General features: G+C 46.5%; 1 protein-coding gene across 1 annotated transcript in view; it reads right to left on the reverse strand.

The window, feature by feature from the left end:
- The window catches only part of LOC108545664 (protein trachealess), a 32,167-nt gene extending 6,953 nt beyond the window's left edge, over nucleotides 1–25,214 (reverse strand). Inside the window, exons 1-4 of the mRNA XM_017897389.1 lie at nucleotides 25,066–25,214; nucleotides 6,678–6,916; nucleotides 1,593–1,669; nucleotides 861–950 (exon numbers count right to left, since the gene is read on the reverse strand). Coding sequence (XP_017752878.1) covers nucleotides 861–950; nucleotides 1,593–1,669; nucleotides 6,678–6,916; nucleotides 25,066–25,214 — 555 coding nt within the window. The remainder of the gene's footprint in view (nucleotides 1–860; nucleotides 951–1,592; nucleotides 1,670–6,677; nucleotides 6,917–25,065) is intronic.
- Between the last annotated feature and the right edge of the window lie 297 nt (nucleotides 25,215–25,511).

Here is a 25,511-nt window from a genome sequence, read left to right on the forward strand (position 1 = left end):
CTCTCTATCTCTCCCTATTTCCCTTCGTCTATCTCTCTGCCTATCTCTCTTCCTCCGTTTCTCCGTTCCACACTCCCTTCCCTGTCTAGCTGTTCCTCTCTGTCCCTCTCCCTCTCCCTCTCTCTCTCTCTCTTTTCTCCATCTACCTTCACGGGCAGCATTAGGAATGGCGAACACGCCGCCGTGCAGAGGCTACGTGAGCCGCATGCGACCACCCCCGCCCCCAACCACCCATCCTTCCCTCGTCTATGTCATGCTTGGTGCCAGCCAGTATGGCCGCCAACTCATACAACCTTCTCCTCTTTTCCTCCCTTGACCTCTCTCTCTCTTTCGTCCTTATCCACCTCCTCTTTTCCCAGCCATGCTAGCTCGCCGCTTCTTTTCCCTTCTCCTCTTCTCTTCTTTTCGCCGTTCGCCGTGGCCACCTCCGCGCCACCGCCTTCGTCTCTACCCTTCTTTCCTCTTCATCGAACTTCTCCTTTTTCCACGGCCCGTGTTCCCTCGCTGTGCTGCTATCTTTGCCCTTCCGGCTCGCGCATACGTGCCAGCCTCACGTGCATGCCTGTGTCTTATATGTCTTCCGCTTCATTTCACCCACCCCGCGCCGCCACCTATCTCTTCTACGCCCCGGCTTCTTCGTTCCTTCGTCTTTCGCTTCGACTACCTCCCCGTCGCCACCCTACTCTCCCCCTTTACCGTCTTTTCGTCTTTTCGTCTTTTCGTCCCTGTCTAGCCTCCACCTAGCCTCCACCTAGCCTCCTCCTACTGGTCCTGCTTTAGCTTCCATCAACATCCCCGCGAACGAGTCACGCTTACAACCACGATTCGTAAGGGAACGTACAAGCAAGCTACACACTCACCTGTGAGAGTCCAAGGTAAATTGAGACGGTCTCGGATATGTACAGGAACCGTCCATCAGCAGCGACCGCCATCGCGAACCCGTCCAGCGACTGAAACAGAAAATATGGGAGCAATCGCTCTTCAGGCTCTTTCTATCTCCTTCCTTTCCCTTCCTTCCCTTTCTTTTTTCTCCCTTTTCCTTTTTGCCGCCGGGACCAACCTAGCATCCCGACTGCTTCGTGATCACTTCCAGCCCCCTGCAGCCAGTTTCCGGGATACCGTGTCTGAATCTTTGTCGGAATTTTCCCTGTCGCTGGTTTCGCTCGGACTTTTGATCGTAATTCGGTGCCCCCGTTATTTATTATGCTTATTTCGAAATATTTCCCTCGGATTGCCTGCCGAGTTCCGCAGATCGTTATGCAGATCGTCGAGTTCTACCGAGAATCGTGTCCGAGGGAATTCCGACTGATTGATGTCGCGAGCAAAGTTTTTCAGAGACTCTTTTTTAAGGATACGAACGCTTGTATAGTCGGTAAATAATTCGCGACGAAAGATCGGAATATCAAAGAGGCTGGAAGTGATCGGTGTGCTTACTTCTCTGGTCGCTGTCAACACGGTTTGACAGTTTTCTGAAAAGAAGCGATTTCTGTCGAGGCAGGATCAGTCGTTTCGCGCAAGGCTGATGAAATCGGTTCTCCTTTGATCCCAGATAACTTTTTAGTTTTGATACAAAGACGGAATTGCATACTCACTTGAAGTATGTGGGTACCCTGATGTACATCGAAGTGGTCCATCGCGGCGGATGCTGATGACCTCACTCGATTCGCACCTGGAATCAGAAATATCGCTATCGTGTACGTGAATCCCGTGTTATTGAACGCGATGATGGATGTCCAGTTTCCATTTGAATGCCTCGGTTCAAAGCAATTTACCATTCTATTTTCCTTCGAGTTAAGTTTAGACGCTTCCGTAAAGAATATGACAGATCCATAGTGATCGCGCAACGATATGTATGTTAAAGATAAATTTGTATTCGTCGGCTAACATCAAATTGCATATTGCCATGCATATAGCGAACGATGAATAGTAATGAACAAACGGAACCCGATAAATCAACATTCCACGGGGGTTTCTCGCCATCACCCATTTCTGGCATAGATCTCGTTGAAAAAGGAAAATCACGTGAATCGAAGGAACAATCGTTCGATTATGAACGATCCTTCGATCAAAGATTCATAGAACCTTACTAGAACCCTAATTATTTATTTCTCATAAATTCAACGGAGCTCTGGAACGAATCAACCCTCTTCCCCCATAGGTTCCTCAACTTCGCGACAATGACAGTTTTCTCGCTTAGATCATACGTGGAATGTTCATTTGTCCACAAAATTAAGAAAATGCGTCTGAAACAGAGACAGAAGAGCGATAATCCCTGTTCCAATAATCCCATCCCCTACTGATCACCCAGAATCTCGAATCACGAAAGCGGACGGGTGAGCAAAGAGTTAATAAAGAGTTTGGCCGATGGAATTGATCGACGTTCACAGATCCAGGCTACCTTCGGCTTATTCTGACCATTGTGACTCACTCTCCCTGGGCTAACCCCGAAGATAGCCTTCCAACCATGCCACCGGTGACCCCTTTGCGTCTTCTTTCTCCCCTCGTTTAACAAACAAGACGTTCCTGCTTCTTGCCCGTAATAATAAACCCGGCCATCCTCTCTCTCTCGGGGACGTCGTAATGAAAGACTTAGAAGACTCGATCAAACTCGACGCGAGACGCTTAATCTGCTAAGCCCCGTGGAGCAGGAACGAGTCCAAGTGGCTGGCTAACTGGCCGGATTGATCAGCCTCTGGCTTTCGCTATTCGGTCAACAAGTCCGTTCTGATATTTCGGACCCGGATCCCCGAATAATCCGGTCGAACTTTCGCCAGCCCGACGAAAGCGTTTCCTCCGGCGACGACGCGGACTGTTCGCTTCGTTTCGACGACGATTCGTGAATACCGATTAAACTTTTACCGATCGACGTCCCTCGCTTCGCTTCGGGCACGTTCGTTTACACGAAATCGCGGGATTCTTGGCCTTCGAGAGGCTAATGGGGGTTGCTCCACGAGAGCTCGATGGATCGTCGCAGTGAAACCATGTTGTGCAATTGTCAGTGGAATTGCTGCTCCTTTTATCCGGCTTTCAGGAGGACTCTGATTGGGGTTGAATAAAGATTCGTATTTTAACTGTCAATCGGTGTGAATGGATCGTCGGTGATGATCAGGGGTTGCTTACTTATATCCCGTACTTCGGACGGTAGAAATTATCGGTGGATCTTACGGAACACAGAGATTTAATTGAAATTGAAGATTAAAAATACGCGATTGTATTTTAATATCGAGAAATTTGTTAGAACGCGTCGATTGTCTCGGTTAAGGAATTTTCACAGGTTCTTGGAGATTCGAACGAGGTAAGTTATTTTCAGTAGAGCCGAAGCCACAATCGTCGTCACAATATTTTGACAAGTATTCGAACCAAGCATTTTGCCCGGCTGTCCAGCACGGTGGCTCGCAGATATTTCCTCGGGGATGATGGAAAAATACACAGGCTGTCGGCGTGATCAATTTAGCGAAGATGTAATGCGGTATTTTTTCACGACGACGAGTGTTGAACGAACAATGTACGGCAAGACGTTTGTTATTGTGCGAAACTGGATTTTCGCGACGAAAAAATGTCATCTTTTACGGTAAAGAGCTAAAGAGCTTTCGGTGTTTCTCGTGTGAAATGAAAATTTCGTCGAAGATAGATTAATTCCGTTAGAGAAGGTAACGCGGAGATAATCGCTCGTGCCGAGCAGATGAAGTTTCCTTAAGAAACTCCGACTATGAACCTTTTCTAATCTAGTACGCGAAGGTAGCAGAGATTACGACAACGGAAAACACGAGGATCCAGAATTGGTATAGGGTCCAAGGGGGTGGCGCGAGTAAACGAGCTAAGAAGCGTAAAAGGCCAATTTAAAATTGCATCGGACATTCCGTGTCGTGTAAGGACTCTAAAACGCACGTCGTTTGGAATGCACTCCGCCAATTTGGATCGCTTTGCCAACTTCTGGGTGGTTTTACTGGAAACGATGGACCCGTTTCAACTTTGTAAGTGAAATTGCCATCCACAGGTTTCCCTCGTTTCCGTATTATTGTTTAAAATTGGCGAGGCTGTGGAATTTCTAGGCAAAGTGTGCAAGGAATCCCATATCGTCCCGATGAACCTCTCGCCGGTACGAATTTATAACGCGCAATAAAAGACAAGAGCGACGTCAGAAATTTTACAGTCCTCCATTCACCGACCATTCGAAATTAACGCTATTATTCGCTACGCCACTCTCGAGATAGCCCGCGAAACGAATTAACATTCGCGTGTGTATAATGCCGAATAATATCTATCATCCATATTCGAAAATGAAAATCGAAACGAAAATAGCCACTCGCGATTACGCCAAGTCGAGGCCAAACTCCACGCACCGTTACCACCCCTTTCTCTCCGTCGAAACGTAACGCGAAGGGCAGAAACAAAGGGACCACCGGCACCGGACGAGAAAGAGAAAAGTGGAATTAAAGCGAGTGACTGTGCCGTGGAGAGAGGAGGTGGGGGCGGGAGAGAAGAAAGAAAATAAATCAACCGACGTGTCTGGAAATCTTTAACGCATTTTACTTCGTTAAGTCGAGAGGTCTCTCGTTCCAGTTGTGCCAGTGACATGCGGCGAGGGTGAACCGGCCGCGGTGGATTTAGTTTGACGAGGAGCTGCGGCAGCGATGTGCGGACGGTGCCTAACTCAATTTCGTTAGTTTAGTTACATTGGCGGTTGGTAACGCGAGGCCCACGCAGAGGGTTGCCGTGATTAGATTTCCATGTAGGTAGTGGTGCAGCCACCTAAGCCTTTATGTGTGCCGCTTTATATGTACGCTGACAGCCCTCTGTCCCATCCTCACCCCTTCCTCTCTGTCTCGCTACAGCCCCACGACAAATATTAACTCAACCAGGTCGCACCCCACGATTCATCGAAAGTAGAGTCGATGAATAAGTGAATTCTCTCGACGACCGTCACCTTATTTTCCTTCTTCTGCCTCGTTGCAGATTCTTTCCAGTAGCCACGATCTCCCATCTCTGAACGGGGGGTTCAGGGTAACGCGGAGGCGAAGGGTTGACGCAGGAAAGGGAAACGAAGTTTTTCGCGAAAGATAGCGAATTGGCACTGATGACGGAGAATCGTGGAATCGGTCGATGATCGACGAGAAGGGGTGAGTCGATGGAGTATCCGATCTAAAATAGTCCTCCCCTAGGTTGTTCCTAGACATTCCACGGATCTGGATGAGTTATTCTCGTGTTTATTAAATATCGAAGAACGGTGAAGAATTTCCTCGTATTCGAAATCTACTCTATACGATGTTCAACGTCGACGTATACCATCCGATCTCTGGCTCATCGACACGGATGAACGGGGATGTCTCTCGGCGTTCGGATGTTCCTCTGACCGAGGCGAAAAGTTGTCCAGAAGCCCTTCCATTTCCGTTAAATGAACCAAGAAAATGAAGAAAGCCAATGGCGATGCTATCGCTCGATTATAGCCGACAATTCTCTATTACTATGTATCTGCGGATCTCGTGCTGGCTGCGTGGTCACTCTCCAGTTATAAAGGATATCGCGGGGCTCGATCTATTGCCGGGTTGCTTGCGCGAATTCTTAAGGAGACCTTTGTCCGGTTAATTCGATACCGGTGTACCGTGAATTTCCATCGAAATTCAACGCCCAACCTCCACCACCCTTACCCTTTATCACGATCGGTCAGCGATACTACCCGGTTCCAGCACGGGGGTACCATTGCAATTAATTTGCGACGAAGCTGAGATTGGCTCGTTGTTTCTCTGATTAGATGGCGTTTAGGGAAATAGTTTTATTTTTGTTTGCGATGGCTGGATTCGCGGCACGATAATTTTACCATTCTTTCGTTCGTTGGTTAATCGGATGTTAAGGGTAAACGAGGTCTACGATAGCGGTGATACGTTCGCGTGGAATATTACCGGGGTACGAAATTTTTAGAAATTACCTTCTACGATATTTACTTGGATTTTTATTCCGATCGTTCGAATAGTTTGATCCCGTTGATTTTTCTAAGGGAGGTTTCATTTTCGCGTGTTTTAAATATCCGCGGGTTTCGAATCGTCATCTCGATGACAGATTGGTCTCGCAGGGCTGCTTTCACCCCCAAAGACACGTTTTACCGCGCGACTACACGCTCGTCGATCTTCAACAGCGAATTGACTCCCCTACCGGGGGTTAAATACTGATCCATCAGCAGATATCACTGGCAGATACACTTTCTAATAAGCGGGGGTCTGCTGTTTCCACATTGCAGCCACGTTAGACCTTTCACGAAGAGGGTCGAAGGAATATCTCTTTTCCAGGGACAACGATCGCGTTCTTCCTGTTCGCTGAGCAGTCCATAATATTTAATTAAACGATCTATCTAAACGAATTCTCAACTCCTTATGAAACGAGCCGAAGTATTTCTGTGAAATACAGAAACGCAAACGTCCCTGATTAAAAATCCCAACAAATACAATCATCCCCTTTAGCACCAGAAATATCAGAGATTTTCCACCGTTGCTTCTATTAAACGTGCCATTACATCTCGATATCTCGAAAATAATCGGAAAAAATCCATCTCCTATGATTTCTGAATGAAGAAAATTAATTTATAAATTATTTCGACTCGATTCACTTGTTTGATCTTAAGATCTTCGACTATGGCAACAGATACGAACGCTATATCGATAGGTTAATAACGAGCTTCTTACCTTTGCCAGATTTATTTGGCGGTGGCCCATCCCGATTCCATGGCGGGTCCCCGTGACCCGAGAACTCCCGAAGTTTGAGGTACGAGATGGTTAGCCTTATTATAGAGGCTTTGTCCAACTGGGAGGTAATAGCCGCCGGTAATGGCAGCATTTTCGCTAACTCGTAGAACTCGAAGTTCTCCTTCCCCCTTCGAGACCTGGCAGCGTCTCTACTCTTCTCCTTGCGCAGCTCGAGGATGCTGTAACAGACAGAGAAGAGAGACCGGAGAAGGTTAGACGAGCAGGAATCTCGTGGTACGGATAAATCTAATTCTTTTTTCCGCTTTTTCCTTCGCAGTCGCGGCTTCGATCATGTCGGAACGTTCGCTTTTATACGACGTAGAACGGAAGGGATCGGCCTTAATTTTGCAACGAGACGTTCGAGACGACTTCGGGCGCGATTCATCGCGAGATGGAGTATAATGGCGGCGAGAAATTCCGTGTTCTTTTTTGAAAAAGGCGCGTTATTCGAAATTATTAATTGTTTACGCGAAATATTTTGTAGATTCGTATATTTGAGAATTTTCCTGATGTAAAACGTGTGATAGTGGTTGTCATAGAATGTGTGGTATGAGTGTGAGGAATGTTTGTGCGGAAGAATGTGTGTGTGTGTGTGTGTGTGTGAGGAGTATGACAGAGAGTACAGAAACAAACAGTAGGTGAATGACAATCATTATATATAGACGTTGTGTGTGAAAGAGTCCTCGAGAGATTATATCGCAGTTAGAAGCGAATTTATTTTACAAGACTTAGTTATAATTAATGTTGTGCCGTTATTGTGTCTAATAAATCATCTTATTAGTTTATCCGTTTACTCGCAAAACGTACTCGATGTAAATTCATCTTCAGAAATTATAGACTTTTTCGAACGTGGTTGTGAGAGAAATTCTATTTCTCTTTTATTTTTCTGATAGAGATACGTTGCGCGAAATAATTAATTAACCTTTTGCATTGCAATAGCGAGTGTAACTCGTTACGAGTTCTACCTACATCGCACGACCATAATTACAATTCAATATATTTAACTTGCAGAAAATTTCAAGGATTCTTAAAATAATTTATCCATTGGGCGTAATGAATGTATAGGGGTTAGTTAAAATTAAATTCCTCATCGATTTCTCCAAGTTCAATCGTAGTGAGAGGGGTTGAAATACTTCGTGGACCTTTGCAGCTCGAACATTGGCGATTTCCACGAATAGAATTATTATCAGAGGAATTTCCCGACGTCAGGTACACTCGATATAAATTCATCTTCGGGGATATTATTTTACACTATCCTTTTCGTTCGTTTGATAACGAAGTATCGTTAAATCCTCGTTTCAGATTTTAATCCGCATAGTAGGATGCTTAAATAAACGACTTCCTCCTTATTCGGCTTTCGTTTTCCTTTACGGCTAGTGAATGACGCGAAGGAAATCACGATATTCCTTGCAATGTTCCCAAAGCGCTGGTGCTTTTACAAGTTTACGACAAATCGAAACGTGTAACCGTTCACGCGTCCGGAATCGAAACAATCTTCGGCTGTTGTCCGAAATTCAATTACATATTTGTTGCTATCATAAGGTATTCGTTTCGCGTAGTCCTTCCGCAAGGACTCCAGTACTTGATATGCCAGCAGCGAATTAACCGCTCTGCCGGAATCGCGTTACAGCTATTGACCTAGAGTACGTAGCACCCCAGGGTGACTGTTCCTTTCCGATTCCACGGCAACCCGATGTAGGTTAATCGATTTCCAGCGTACGTTTCGAACCTGCAGCCAGATCTGCCGACAATTAGTCGTTACAAAAGGAAAGAAAAATTCGGAAAGCACCTCGTTACGACGAATCTTCGTTTTCCTGGTGTTCGAAACATCCCTATTATTTTCTCCCATTTTGGCACCCCCTTGTTACATTTTTCATATAAACTATAGAAATTCGGAGGGTTTCAAACACGTTTCCCAAGTATTTTAGAAACAGTGTTTCCACAGATTTTTCTCGGGGTGAGAAAATGTTGGAATCATTATCATGCGATACAGGCTTAAGCCCTATGAGCTTCTAAAAACTCTTAGACCTTCTCTTAAACTAGAGTAGTTAATTTTACAGGATCGCCCTGGAGTCATTCGGTCTAGTCCCAGAACCGAGGTCGTACAGTAAGACTACGCATGTACATACCGTTTTATATCTATCATTATCACTGCACACGCGATTCCAGTACAGTACATTCTCGAATACAGAGTATCAAGCACATACATAAAGTGTTCTTGCCAACGAAAAAAATTAATATTTATTTCTTCACGGGCTGATTCCTTGTATACATTTCCTCAACAGTGGGTTAGTGCAGAATTAGTACAGAATTAAACTGTTTTAAGAAGATGACATGAAAAGGAATCCAATGATACGGGAAACTGATACAATGAGCATCTTGACGAATGAGAATATCGAGTCTGCTAGAAGCTGGCCTATGTACCCATTAGGCTATGTAGAGATAGAGGATCAAAGGATAATACAGGTAATCCTCCTATAACACGGTAGATAGGTTCCTAGAAAATGCCGTGTTGTGTGAAACCGTGTTGTATGAAACCCAGACACGGTACAAAAAGGGGGATTACGTCCTGAAAATGTACTAAAAACAAATTCTTTTTAATTCTACATAAACAACTTAATACTTATTAAAAATATAAATGTGTGTACAACACAAAACAAAAAAAAAGGAGAAAAATATTATTTTAATTTAACGCAACTTTAATTTAATAAATTTCTTCGTCGTCACTGCTCATATAGAAGTACAGTGTTGTACAAAGGTTTTTGCAATTTTCTTATTGTGTTAGAGCGAAACCGTGTTATAGGATGTCGTGTCGTAGGAGGGTTCCCGCAATTTATGAATCGCGTTATAGTGAAACCGTGTTATATGATACCGTGTTGTAGGAGGGCTACCTGTATATCGTTGTTTAGTAATTTGCGTGTGAAATTTAGTCTCACTCGCATCTCGGTATAGTGATGTAATGACATAGGTACAAGTATGTAGGTACATGGGCAGCCAATCGGAAAAACCTGTGCTGAACATTCCAAACGAAATTATTAATATCCAAAGAACAGACTACCCGAGAAACACCCAACACCTGTCAAACTTCCTCCGACACGTACAGTCTCTTCCGAGATCAGTCGATTTCTCGCGAGCCCGAGCGAAGCGACAATTATTCTTCGATTTGCCCGCATTCGGACGAAACACCTTTCTAGTGAATTGGAAAGAGGAAAATAAGTAATTACCCTGAAGCAGGCACCGACAATTGGCAGTTGGATACGAGACCATAGGCGTGGCGGCTCGTGTCCACGATCGCAGAGCAAACGCGCGGCAAAAGCGGCCACCCGCTCGGCCGGCATACATTATTCAAACGCTATCATGCTTGTGTTTGCTGACATGCCAGTCGAATGTATCTGGGTGAATGTCGAAGTAACATTAACCACGCCCCGTGGACGGCCCCCCGATTCCGGTTTTGCATTTAAACATTAAACGCTGACCAATAGGAACGTAATCCGCATTATTCGAAACCCGTTCCTCCCCCTACTTGTCACGGTCATTAACCTTTTGTTAACCAGGGTGGAATCGGACCCGGCGGATCGACCTGTCCCGTCCAAATCTGTCCCATCACCGCGAATTAGTGGCCGTGCCACGTTATTTTCGCGCTGCGCCCTATATAATAGGGGTTGCAAAATAAGTTCCGCTTCGGAGGCCATAAAATTGTCTACGAAACGACGGATTAATCGTAATCATCGCAAATTCCAGATAAGACGATTTATTAACCCTTTCGCCACTACGGGTGACTATAGTCATCACCGGCCACGAGACGTCATCCACACACAACGGGTGACTAGAGTCATCGGCGACAAAACTGGAGTAAAAGACAGGTTGAGTTTAAGACAAGTGCTACCGTTCCTCTTCGCCCTCTTCGCAAGGAATTGCAAGCTTTATTGCAGTTTAAAAGAGTTTAAGACAAGTGCTACCGTTCCTCTTCGCCCTCTTCGCAAGGAATTGCAAGCTTTATTGCGATGGTCAGTTTTTACATCTTTCTTCGAAAGATTTGCGTAGAAAGACCGAATGCTAAAGATTGCACTATCGTATTGTTACCATTTTTGACACGTCGCTTCGAAAGGGTTAAGCAACCCCCTGCGCGACGCGAAAAATTACGTATCGGAGAAGTATTCAACGTCAGCGAAGCGTTATGCATGTTTCCTTCGGTTTGACAACGTTTAGCATTCGTGACAATTTTGGGCCTGTTGAAGTACGTGGAAGAGAATTTCAGATGCATGGGGTAGTGCGAGATATTCGTAAATTTTAATTATTAACCCCTTGTACTATAACGACGAATCTCAATGTTTGTATTAATTCGAAAAATATCGAAAATTTTATAGCGAACGAAGTAAAGGTGTAAGGTCTAATTGGAGTCAAGTTCTTTTTCGATATACGATCTTTTATAATTAAATCGCAGCACCGTGGGTCAACGTTTGCATTAGAAATAATGTTTAATTACTTATTACAGACTGGCAGGTCCAGTGTTAAATTCTGTAATGGTTTCGGAAGTTTAATTCCAAGTTTCGATATCGAGGTGTGCATCGGATCAAGATAAAGTGGATGGAATTAAATAGAAAAAGTTTGGGTAGCGCGCATAGGTAATAAAGGGTGGCTGTGTCTGTGAAAGTGACTGAATTGCAATTTCATAATTTTATGAGGCACCGGAGCGGTTGAATGAATTAAACATGGAGAGGTAATCCAATTTGAGCCTTGGATGATCCTTAACAACCACCTTGACACACATAAAACTCTACATTTTAACGTGCTCCCTGTCATTAATTCGTATTGAGCAACTGGTCGCGTCTATAAACTACTGGAATTGGATGTATAATATATTCGTTGTATCAATATGGAAATTTTCTCGACGCCTTAAGACGACTTACAGCCACTTGCCTGCGAGTCAAGCACTCGTCAGATTAACGACACTTTCTGCTTTGCCAAGTAACCATGATTCCTATGGCCAAGTAGGTTCTAATTCGTGGACATTCAAATCTAGCTGCGAAGATGATGGAGGCATATACTATACTCTTTAATGACGACAAAAATTGACTTGTCCCAACTTTTAATCAGAAATTCCTAAACTTAACGTCAAAAAGCTTTTCCAATTTACCTACGTTACGACAGATCTTCGATCTTTACGACAAAATTCTATTCAAAGTAATCGTATTATTATACCTGACGCTTAGTATAGAGCCACCGAATCGTTGACATAACTCAGCCCAAGTATTCACCGACTCAAAGTGTTTCCAGCGCTCAAAAGCAACCCCCCCGCACCGCCATTGAAACTTTTCTACGTCCACGAAATCTATCCCCGGCGATTAATGAAGAGCTCGGTATCGACGTCTTGAAAAAGCTCTCGCCAATTAAACGCGCCATTTAGTCGGCCGGAAGGGTTACAAACAAGATGGGATTTTTATTAGGCCGCTATCGCGCTTAACGGCTGTAAAACGACGACCCGGCACTCCCCTTTCCGTTGATCGCGTGAACGCCATCCGGAACACGACGTTGTCCCATTACAGGGTCTCTCTGTGTCGCTGAAAAGTCGTAAAGAGCGTAAAGAAGGGAGGGAAAAGACCGGCCGCCATTCGGTCACCGTCTTGTTTTCGCATTTTACAGGCGTCCCGCTGTTCTCCAGCATCCCCTGCACCCCCGAGACAACGCGGGAAGAAGCCATCGTTGGTTGGTCCCGCAGGGACAATCATGGACACCGTCTCATCCCACGGCCGTCGAAGCACGCGACGGATAACTCGAGGACACGGAATTCGAAAACACGGTTGCGAGGAAATTTCATTTGCCATCGATGCCGCCGGAGCGGCTTCTTTCTCTCGTTAGAAGAAGCTCGGCTGGTAATTTAAAGTTTGACGAAGGGTCGAAGTTTCCACGTTCTTCCGAGAATAGGGCTGTAATTTGCAGCCCGGGAACCGAGTTCAGGCAAGTATGGCGAAATAAGAGTTAAAGAGCGTTAAAGTGGTTCTTTATGTAGAGACTGATTGGGGTTGGTTTCGTTGGAATCGCGGTTCGCCGCGAGACAGCGAGTTTCGATTGAGTTATCTTCGGCTGTTGCAGTCGATGAAGTAATTAACCATAATTATCGTCCGCATCTGCGAGACAGAGACGTCGGGGAGTATACGAGGAATAAGAAATTGGCACGTGGAAATTGTGGCGAAGTCAAATTCTGCCTACTTTCTGTCGCGAGTCGTTCGTTCAGATCGAAATACGCGTTCGAGTTTAACTCTGGCCATGTTAATTAACATAGAGACAGTTGCCAAGTCTATTGAATTCTTTCATTAACACGTTGGCTGCCCACGTCACAAGCGATGCTTTCGCGCGTCCGTCACCCATGGACGAACGATTTTGCATGGCAGAATAGGTCCAAACATTTTTATACTCGCCATCCTTGAACTCTATATTTCATTCCACTTTTCACCGAGGGAAACGCGTTTTAACGACCTCCAATGCTACAGATACTCCGTCACTAATTACCTGCAGATTAATTATTTCTCTAACGACTACTGTTTATTACCGCGTTTGTTATTCAACGGATATTACTTAATATCCACTTGTTACCCCGACTGCCATATTTGACACTTAACTGCCAACATCCCGTTGCTAGATACTCGTAAAGCTATCGGGTATATTGGACTGAATATTAAGAAGCACTACCATCGCATACTTGGAAGATTAATATCAAACTAACTGTCACACGTACAGACACAGACATAATTTATACGAGTCTTTATACGAGCGTCAGTCAAACCAACGGCAGAATTTTCTGCCAAAAAATTCCAGCAACTGTAACACGTTCTCACGTTGACTGTTATGCTATATCTAGATATTGCACAGGAGCCGCGAGACTATTTTCATTATACCAAAATGACAAAAATCACGCAAATTAAGCAGTAATCCGGTCACAGGTACCCCCCAGTCGCTGTCAACGCGTTAACCCCAGAAACCCTAATCGTTCGATCATCCTAAGAGTTCCTAAAGACTTTTCGCTTTAAGAAATGAAGCGTCAGGACTAGGACCGATTTCAAACTTGCAAACTTGGCAGAGGAGTGTGAATTTTTCTTCGGAAAATCGAGGTTCGCGTTTCGCAATGTCAAGACACTGTACGCGTCATGCGTGCAATTGCGTTAACGAGTACATAACGCAACGATGTCGAAATAGTTTCTTTCCCCGCGTGTTCCGGAAGCCACCCTGCCAGTTTGACCCCTATTAACACGCACCCTGAGCAACCCCGAAGCAATTCGTCACGTTGACACCTCCCCGTGCACACCGGACCCACTGTGCATTGCGACGAACGCCATGGCGGCTGCAACCCTATCGCTTGCTAATACGCAATCCCATGGCTTTACCGTTGAACGAGCCTGACCGACGAGCAATAAGCGAACGCAGGATTTTTTCACTGCTCGTATCGGTTCAAGGGTTCCGTTGGAATTTGGGATAGGAACACGGTCGCGCGCACGGACTTTTTACGACGGCGAATGCAGAAACGAGCGTGCTACGTGCATCGCATACGGGACCGTATGCAACGATGCTTACTAAAATGCGGGCACTCCGTCCTGGGTTACGTCAAACGGCTCCGCCACGGGCCCGATCGCTCCTCGTTGAATTTCCAGCCGGGGAAAACCGTCTAACGATCGTCTTAATGTGCAAATCCCGAGGCATTACGCGGCTCGAATAGAGGTCCGATCGTTGCCAACCGGTGGCCTCCACTTGACAGTGTTTTGACCTGTCATTCCCAGGGATTAGAGGGAGAGTACCCTATGATTTTAATTTTATCATCGGGATTTGCGAGATAGGTTGATGATCAAGTGGGAACGGTGAAAGGAATGGAAAGAAAAATGGAGGATGTCGTTGATAGTGTATGTTGTTTGGGGTAAACAAACGTTTAGGTTACTTTTCCTTTGTCTGCAGGTGAAACGTTATGATATATTGTCAGACGCCTGTATTGTTAAGGACTGCACGCTTTGCATAGCAATGGCGTGGTGGCAGCGTAGTAATTGTACGCCTAATTGCGTATAGAGGAGAAATTCTCTACACTTTGATAATCAGTTGGAAAGTGGAAATGAGAAAGGCTGACGGTAGCATGCGGGCTATATTCTTTCGTTTTGTCGGCGAAACGCTGACGTGTCTCGGAAATTAAACGATTTAGAAATTCATCTAGACATTAAAGAAATGGTACGCGTATTTTAGGGGGTGTCTTAGTTCGTGACATGGTCGGATTATGATAAAGATACTGTGATCGAATGTAACGACAGTTTGACAATACGATAAATTGTTTAATCGTATTTTTCATCCCATCTTCTAATTCGTTGTTTCGGATAAACGTTTTGTATTTTTAACTCTTACGTGGATTAATTTCCGATTTGCAGGTTAAGCTCCTTCGTGTTTTACTTTTCGATCATGCAAATTGCGTCAATTGCGATGCGTTTGACGTGCATCAGAATGTCGCGTCAGAGTCACGTGAATCATCCATGAAAACTGCGTACTTATTTTATTTGAAATTCATTTTAAACGTAGTTCACTTCTAACACCTTGCAAGGCAACTGTGTTGCCTGCATTCGAATTGCAAAAAAATCTGCAGCCTTAATCGCTGCTCGTTGTGTGCTAATGCAACGAAATGAAGCGATACCTTTTGAGAACGAGAAGCCTGGGTCTTTGATTGACACGTACCGAGAAGACATAAACGGAAAAATATTTTCCTCCCACCTTCTAGGATCTTAAGTCCAAACCCATCTAGAGACGTTAGAATCGCGAATTAAATTAACAACCAGATGCAAACAGTCTACGACAGCTACCAAAATCGCATGCCGATACGATTTCGCTAAAAATTAAATGAATTTCAGAAATTGCGATATCCCTCTACTCGAAACAAAAATTACTGCTCGAGGGGGCAAAAACATTCTCGGATTACAAGGGGTCAAGCGTCAAACTGCGTTCTCGAAAAGGAAAAAAGGACGAATACTCGAATCCCGATGCAAGGCTCGCTTCGATCTCAGGCACGAGGAGGTCGCGAGAAGTCCTGAGAAGGAGAAAGGGAGTCGGAGAACAGGAGAAGCAGAGTTGTAACCGAGACTACGGTCGTGGAAGAGAGGTCGGTCACGGAACGCGGGCCAAAGTGCGATTAGAGGCGGCTTCCGCTGCTGATTGTGCAAAGATAAAGGAAACTAAAGGAGGACTAGGCCGAGCGGATAAGGGTGCCGCGTCCGTTTCTCCCCAGAGGTATCCGGCGATGCTGGCCAGAGAGACGACCGAGGAGTCCCGACGTGTCTGCAGAAGTGCGAAAATAAAATTACGCGGAACTTTCGGTCAAATTTGTTGAAATTGGGCGGCAGCCTAGGCGAACGGGCCGAAGCAAGGGCTCTCGCGGCTCCCACGGGACGCGGGATAGAGCGGCGTTCCGACGCCCCCGTTTGCGCCGAGCCACGGCTATATCCGTAGCCATATCGTCGAAGGGTGGCAATGCGCCTTGGACACATAAGGATCCTCGTGTTCGGCCGTGCTAAGTGCCGGCCATCAATAATTCAGCAGCGGACCCTCACGAGGTTATCGAGACGATCCTTTCGATCGAGGCGCCGCTGGATTTTTCATCCGCCGATTTCTAGTTGCTCGAGAATTATTGATGGACGCCTCGAGGACGTGGTGGGAGATCATTTCTTCCCTTTTCCAAGCTTTCTTTTCTTCTTTCTTTCTGGCGTTGCCCGAGAATATAGATGACAAGCGCGAGTTGTGGGAACTCGATGAAGCTCTGGGTGGGGAAAGATGCAGTTTATTTCGCGGAATGCGAGGTAATTACGGGTTCGAAATCGTCGAAAACATCGAATGACACAGTGCTGCTACGTGGAAACGAGATTTTAATCAAAATAGGAGACAAATGCGCGATATGACGGGTGCGAGTGTTGTCTCAAGTAGAGTAACTCGAAACTGGTCAGACGTCGAGTAAAGGAAAATTGGACTAGCATCCAAGCGAGTCATTTCCCCTGCGAAATAGCTATAGTGTCGTTCCTAAACCGAGAAGACGCTCGATAACGATTCGCGATTCACTGGTCCACACCTAACCCGAAGAGCCGCAGCGTTGGGCGAATTTCGAGGTTCGTCGAGGTCACCCTCGCCCGGTTCGAGGCATCGGAAGTCGAGGAAGCGATGAAACGGCGCGGTGGGACGGCTCGATGCGTAATAATCGCGGAAAAGAGTGCGCAATTAGCAGGCATCGGGGGAATTATGATGGCCGGGCGCGGTAGGCCGAGTACGTCGGCTAATTCAATTAAACAATTCATTTGCCGGTCCGAAGCACCACCTGAGGGCACGTCCCATTCCCGTCCGCGCTTCTCTCCGCGTGCGTCCGTGTGTTCCGGTCCAAGTGTGCGCCGATATGGAGGAGCGAACGTGAGCTGGAGAAGGACCAAACTCCCTACCCGTTCCCGGGGGAGTCGTAGCCTCGCGCTACAATACAATGCTCCTAATGTTACGGCTCCAGTTTCGACATAATTTTCTTTCGCGGCCCTTTCGGCTATCGGATGCCCGGGCTTTTGTACCACATCGACAAAGAAAATGTCATTTCCGGTGGCCGGCTCGATAACGAGAGAAAATTCGCCGATCTGGACTGCGCGAATGCTGGCCGTTTCGTAGCTTTTCAGGGGACCTTCTCGGGTTCCTATCGTTTGACCCGGTCAGCGAGTCTCTCCGCGTGATCCCTTAACGATTCTTCGCGTTTCCATCGTCATTTTGGGTAGCCAGGAATCGCTACGTATCCTTGGTAATTTGTAATTATTGCCACCGATTTATAGATCTTAACGCGGGGAAAAGATGGCGGAGAGTGGACGTTGATGATAGAGTGGTCCAATTGTTAAGATACAGCGAGGTTGCAGATTGTTGTAGTAAAGAAATACTAAAAATACCAAACGCTAAAATAAACTCTATACCCTTCCCCTGAGTTTTGTCTTTTGTCTCCCGTTTTCTGGAGACTTCTTCGACCTGCGTGGCCCCAAACAGACGGGCCAGTTTAATGAACATCTATCCAGTTTTTCCACCGTTTCCACTGGCTACTATTTCTATGCATTATAATCCCTTAACGAAATGTGTTCAATCTTTGAAATTTGTCCTATAAACGATCACCTAGATGAATTCTTTTAGACAGAATCCTTTTCGTTAACGAGTCGGAAACTTTCAAACACCGTCGCGACTTTCGAAAGCGTCGATTCCAGCTAATTTCGCGTCTCGCCGTCGTGGCGATCGTTCATCGCAACTTTTATTCGTTCGCAGGAAAGTCAGAGGGGTTTAGGAATCGTTCCGAGAGGAGTTTCAAAGCTTTCGGAAGGATCCGCGACGACGTCGGAATATCCTGCAGCCTACAACGTATCTGCCCTGCGAAATCAACGACGCGGGCGGAGAACCGCGATTCCCTGTATCCCGAATCCTAACGTATTCACGCAAACGTCGGCACAAAGGGGCCCGCTTTCGGAAAAATATTTTGTCCACGGCGAGGCGGTGTCTCAATGAAACCCTTCCACCGTGGACACGAAGAAAGCGAGCGGGTCGCGGCGAGTCGCGGTGGAAAAAAGGCGATGGAAGGAGGGAAAAGAAGGGGAGGGAGGCTCGGGGGCGGAGAGAGAGAGGAGGGAAAAAGAGACAATACGATAACCACTAAATTATCCCAGCACATCCGGCGATGTAAATCACGAGGAGTCGCGCGCATGTGTACAACGTGCACCGGCCGGGAGAAAGGAGGAGGGAAAGAAAGAAAGAAAAAAAAAAAAAGCGAAAAAAGGAGGAAAAAATGAAGATGAAGAAAGAAATCGGGAGAAGACGGTAGGAAAGACAGAAAAAGCGTGGATCTCCGTGATGCACACGGGCACAGCCGCGTGTACGTGTGCACGCAGAGGTACGCGTATACACGTAGAAGAGGGAAACGGAGGGAAAAAGAGACAGAGAGGCCGGATAGAGAGACAGAGGGAAGTTGGTTCTTGATGACGCGCAGATAAGGGAGGGCTTAAAGTCTACGTGATGTGCTTCCCGATGTGTCCGGGCGGAGGTCGAGCCTGAGAACTTTCGGTAAACGTACTCCGAGACTCGGACGAAACGTAGCTTCCCTCTGCCGGAAGAACCCCTTTTGCATTTTCGATAGTGGCCACGTTACGCCCGACACACGCTCGATATACTTAATCGCTCCCGGTACTGACCTCCGAAAATTCCGCGCCTCGGTCACGCCGTTGATTCATCCCCTTTTCACCCGGGACACCCGCCGATCCTCGGGGTCCTTACGGCATTTCGAGTGAATCGTTGCGTCTCCAACAGTAGGTTTCCTCGAATTTTTCCACTGGCTAGTGCGTCGGACACGTACTATGGTTCTCGGACGATCCGAATTGTGGGCGCGACGTACATAATTTCGAGGAGGACGTATTTGCTAGGGAGTCTCTATCCTTTGAACTCTGTATTACACGGGGTATGATAGGGTTGTCCGAGTGGAAGGATTTCTAGCGAATTTCGCAGCTTACTTTAGTATTGGATTTTTGGTTTACGATTAGAATTCGATGTTTCATTTATTATTCTAACAAGTGCGCGTTCGCAGTCTCTGCAAAATTGGCGATGAATCGTGGCTCGAGAGGTCAAGTACTCGGTCTTAGATGCAAAAATTTGCGATGAAAGATCGAATCGTATAAAACAAAATGGAACGTTTTAACCCGAAGGAGTGACCCTACGCGAACCAGTTCAGCAGACGAAAACGCAATCGGAGAAGCGATTGAAAGTGTCGTAATGCATACGAAAAGAAAAAAATCCTGTTTGACTTCCTGTCTCGAATAATCATCGACAGTTTGACGCACGAGGAAAGCTGGAGTCTAGTCTCCTAGGGGTCTCACGTTCACAACTTGCATCCGGACATTCTCATGTCCCTACTTCCGGGAACGTGAGGCCCGTAACGGCAACACCCTCGCCAAACCCAGACACAACTTGCGGTCATTGCTCTTTGTCCTAGTATGCTTTTATTTCATAACGATAAGCTTATCGATAAGACTTTACAACCTTGAAACCTAGTTTCGAATGGACTCCATAGAAATTTACCGTGTAACCCTTGCAACTAACCTTTTTCCTCTTTCGCAGCTAATTTAATCCCATTCTTTTTCTCGAAATGCACAACAGACACTTACGCGTCAGGATTACGATAGATATTTAAATATAGATAACAAAGGATATTCGAGAAGTAAGGCCTAATTAAATCCGCCAGTTAGTATAGGACGTTAGACGAACGAGGAAATGAATTATTAGCTACTCGAATTCGATATGAAAACAGCGACAGAAATTGGCAATTACACGCTAGCTCGCTGAAAACCTCGAACACGAAAGTGAAACGTGACAGTACGTAGTCCGACGAGACACCGAATCTGGAATTACCAGTCCATCAATCCTCTGAGCTTTAATTGACCCGTGATTTATGTTTCTCGGAATCATTTCTCCCTGTACTTGCTTATTTAAATGATCGAATAACACGACTCTAACTTATCACCTCTATTCATCTTTCCCTCACCCGATCCTACTCCGATCCTACTTTCAAACGCTGAACGCGCGTACGCATTTCCACCTTTTCCATCGGACAACACCCACTCGGATTCCTTCGACGAACCAACATCGCCTAAAAATAGTCCAACGACTCACCTCGTTTAACCGCGACCCAGCACGAGCGGTGCGTCCGAGAAATCTCTCGAACCTCAAGGACCACCCTTCTTCGCCGCGAGACCGAGCCGGAATTAGGGCTCCTTTGCGCTTCGATCCCAATCACCCCGTCGGTTTCACCAACCACCGGCAATCGGTTCTTCCTACATCGAGCCACTTTCATCCCGCGTGTCTGCCACGGTGTGTAACTATGCGCGCAATAACGGGTCGTCGGGTCGTCGGGTCGTGGAAGGAGACGGACACAGTGATCGGGTCGTGGAACGAACAGCGAGGAATAATGGAAAGAGGGCGGGGTTGAAAATACGAAGGTAGTGTTGACGGCTCCCCGGGATGCCCCGTCAGCATCAGCGTTCCTTTCTAATCGTATCGGGTTTACTGCCGTCGCGTGACGTACTCATCTGTACCATCGGTTTACCAGCCTTCAACCCTCTGTACCCACCGTCGCCACCCATCACAATTCCCATTATCCACTCGCTGTGACAGAGCTCTCCTGGGACCAGCTACTGGCCACGCTATTTCATCGGGGATCGGGGAAGATTTTTCTTCCCAACGTACCTGACCACCCTTCCCGCTTTGACGGAGACACGTCAAAATAGAGGTCCCTCGGTTGCCATCGTCTTTTCCACTGGTCCAAGCAATGACCCTGGCTTTCACGACTTTCGGATTATTTAATCGGGATAATTCCGAGTCGATGGATGTTTTTGATTGCAGGAGGAAGAGAGGGATGGAGGAGTATCTCGGTGCTAGATAAGTGGACCCTTAAGCATAGCAGAAATTCTGTTAACTCGTTGAACGAAGCTCAACCGATCTTCGTGAAAGATTGGCCCGATGATTTCTACAAACATCGACCATCGTTTGATCGAAAAATTCTGAATCTTTGGGTGCTCGTGTGTAGTCTAGCCGAAGAACGAATCCTGCAAATTACCCACTGTCTCATCGACGAAAGAGCAAACGTATGGAAAAGCCTAGGAGCGTATGCATGTAACGACAATCATACCTGTATATTGAAAATTTGCTCCCTTCGCGAACAGGAGGACGAAATTCACAGGTGGAGCAACCTAAAAACTATAATTCAATTTCACCGTCACGCGTTTCACAGGAATTAAGCGAGTCTTAAATTCGAGTAATTAAGGGGCAAGTGGATTTTCGCGGTTTGTTAAAGTTATACAAGTGGAAAGCCTGGCCGGGTCTTTGGAACTAAACTAGCTGCAAAATGAAACAGGTTTTATCCGCTTGTCAGAGCATGAATTATTGACTTGATAATAGCCGCGCGGAAAGAACACAAGGGGAACGATATTACCCTATAAAATCATATCTCGACCGGCAAAAAACTCGAGCGGCTGATATTTTCGGCCACTTTACAGGCTCGTAAAGCTTCATTACAATCGTTCGTACGCACGAAACATAATCGAGATCTTCTTCCCTCGTCCCAACCCCTATTCACGCTATTCAACGACGGGGAAAAAAGAAGAACAGGAATGCTCTGCCTCTTAATTTTAATTAATCATCGCCGTTCAAGTTCCGTTTAATAGCCCCGTGGCCTGTAATTTCCGAATTTTTGAACATCGTGTTCCGTAATCCAAGGGAATGTCGAGGAATGGAGGAGCACGTTATTTCCACGCGTAAAAGATATCATTACAGCTTTTATACGGGGATCGTGCCAATTAGCGGGGAAAAAGGACGACTGGTCTGCTCCTAATAACCCTCCAATTACGTAACTACCTTTATACGCTTAACCGTCCATCACCGTAATATATTGCCGAAATTATGTTAACGTTCATAACGCGGTCGCTTTCCTTCCGGATGTGCCCGCGGAATTTCGCTTTTCGAGACGGACCGCGATGGCAATCCTGAGGATGGAGCACGATCGTATGGTGTTGCCGAATATGTCTCATATCGCGAGAAGTTTCAGACGAGTAGTCCTCGATATCAGATCCTAAGTAGCTTTAACTCGTATTCGTTGCTTCCGATATTTCGAGTGTGGAGATAAGTAAGATATGGAAATCGATTGGTTCTTCTGGATTAGAACGCGGGAACCAGTAAGGATCCCGATTGAGGAAAACTCGGGGAATTTTCGAGACGGACCGAGACTCGACCGGACGGTCGTGAGGTCGGTTCCCATCTAGGCGTGGATTTCTTTACACGCGACTCGGTGAAATCTGCGTCACTTGGAGCTGGTAGGCACGGACAGGTGTCTAGCATGCGGATCAGCGGATCACAACGCGAAACGAGTCCATCGCGACCGTGGAGCCGCTGGAGAACAGTCATCCGTCTGCGGCGCGACGAACAAATGGCGGCGACGCGTTATGCAATTTCGCTCAATCGAAGTGAAAACTGGATTTACTGGTAGTCCTTTGTTCCGTGCGCTGGTCGCGCGACCGCCATCGAGAAATCGTTGGTTCACGTACGGCCGTAAAAAATACGAGCGCGTATGCAAATTCGCGGATGAGGCAACGAAACCGCGGATATTCGATCGTCGTTGCAAAATTCACCTTCGTTACCATTCTTTTCCATTCGGTGCTACGCCGTTTCGTTATTCAGCCGCTGTTTCGCTCGGCTTTTTCGCCTCGATTTCTCTTTCGCGGCCGATGAGAGGAACGCGCGATCGAAGCTGGACGAAAGAGACAAAGAAGAGGACACTCGAACGCTATCACCGTTGGTGCGAGCACTCGAACGAAGGTGATTGATAGCCTGATAAAAATTCGACATCCTGCGCGCGAGGAATGATTTACAGTTATAACATCGGCTTTGCAGCGCACTATTTACAGCGTCGCCTCGAGTGACGTCATCGTCGTTCTACGGACGTCACATATTAATGCCAGCCGTTCTCTGAATCGTAACGTCGCGACGATGCACGGGGACGACGGTGAACGCATCCACCGGGCAATCGATTGTCCGAGGAAGACATTACTCGCGCGCTGGACGCGAGCGGACATTTTTTCCGCTCCTTTCTCATCGCGCATGGTGCTTCTGGCTTCGACGTCTCGAACCTTCGTAACGCGAACGTCCGAAATTTGGGAAAATATAACCGGGATAGAAACGTAGCGAGAAAACGATTACCGGACCGTGGTATAAATTTGCCGAGGAAGTTAAGAGCGACACTGTACGCGGATAATAAATTCAGCTTTATCGCGCGGACGTATGTTCACTACGAAGCCGGAAATACCCTGTACGCGATCGAGATTTCGTATCTCTAAAGCGGTTTGTTTCTGAATGTTATAAGGAAGTATTACACGTGAGAATATATTAACTAGAAACTATGGTGTACTTTTTTTCTCGACAGATGTAAGTCGTGTTACTTGAGCTATTTTATGGTTTATGGTTAAGTGATCGAGTAAATCGTCGCGATCTACCTCGAGAGAGCAGTTTGCTACGCATCTCTAGCCCTTTTGCTGCTTCGAACCAATAAGCGACAATGTTTGCCGGTAAACCAATGAAATTCCTTGTAAAAGCACATGAAAATGAAAATCCCCGTGGTAATTCGTCGCGAGATTAAGCTTGCGCGGGACGGTTGACTTAGTCCCCGATATTTTGAAATTTATCTAGACCGTTTGAGAAATATCGAGACTCAAGGCCTTCGCATCGTTGACGAATGTAGCTGACGTGCATCGATCGCGGTTTTCCTCGGGATCGACGAATGCGAATTTAAACGCGATAAAATATACGAATCGAATATGACGAATCGTCCATGAAATAATGCCGACTGCAAACGATAATTCGGTGTGCAACTTTCGCGAAATCGTATAGCAAAGATGTGGGTATAGCAGTTACTTATAGAAAGCTCGTAGAAACGTCGGTGTGCGCGACACACTGTACTTGATTTCACGATACCAACGACGTTGGAAAATTCCATCGTTCGAGTGTGTAATAATTTATTATGGACTTTTACCATGTTCCATGTAAAACGTTCTATGTAAAACGAAACGAATGAAACGCAACGTCTCGATGATCTTTTCTTACACGGATACCAAAGAACCCGCAGTACCGTGAAAGTAGTTGATTGTCAAAGTAGTTGACGAAACGACTGCAATTAGATCGGATGAAATCGTATGAATCGGTACCCCCGGGGTGAATCGGTTCTCTACGAGCCTATCAAAGTCCCTGGAAAACGCTCCACGAAGCCGAAATCCACCACTCGAATGATAAATTACCGCCAACATCTTCGTCAACGACGCAAAAGGGTTGAACCTATCTCGAAAGGGTCGCGCCACCTCCACGAACGCCGACCCGCGTTTCACCCCTCTCGCGATTAATACTCTCGTCACTTTCGAGGCGACAAATGGAAAACAACGTTTCCCCTTCTGTTCGGCGATACTAGCGGCGATGCGTCGATGGATCCTCGTGGTCGCAACCCTTTCGTTATCCCCGAGAAGCAATGGCAGTCGGTAGGTAAAGGACGACTACGCGACCCCGTTCGCGGTAAGGCGTTTTCCAAAGGAAGCCATGGCGTATCGCATCGAAAGGGCTAGGTAGATCGTAACGTCCGAGCAGATATCATAAAGTTAACTATTACGTTGTCTATTATGATACGATAGTAAGAAAAATAAGTATAAGAGAAACAACATGCCCTGGCTCGAGGAGAGGACCCTGACTCTGTTTGTACGGGACACAGAGGTCCGCCGGTACGAACCAGGAGTGCGTGAACGCGGGGTTGATGTTGAGCGCCCCAGCGGCCCCCTGATGGGGTCCGCCGACATCGACGCCGACACCGACACCGACCCCGACCGGGCTTTGTCGTTGAAAGCCCCCATAATCCATGGCCATCTGATACGGCAACATGTCTCTTTCTCTCTTTTCCTTTCTTTCCCTTTCCTCCCTTTCCCTTTTCCTTCTATCCCTCTTTCTCTCTCTCCCTTTTCCTTCGTTCTTCCAGTTCCCCTTCGTGAACGTAGATCACTCTCTTCGTCGACGCACTACCGCGTGTCGTCTGTCGCGTGCACCACCAAGCGAACAACGAGTTCACGTTCCCGCAACAACACCAAACAACAAGCCGGCACACCGAACGGAACAACAGTCATATTCTATCGCGTATCATGGTCCATCGCGTCTCTCGTCCTCTTCCCGCGTCATCGTCGT

The sequence above is a fragment of the Eufriesea mexicana genome, unplaced genomic scaffold (assembly GCF_001483705.2).
Source record: "Eufriesea mexicana isolate 0111107269 unplaced genomic scaffold, ASM148370v2 scaffold492, whole genome shotgun sequence".
NCBI lineage: Eukaryota > Metazoa > Arthropoda > Insecta > Hymenoptera > Apidae > Eufriesea > Eufriesea mexicana.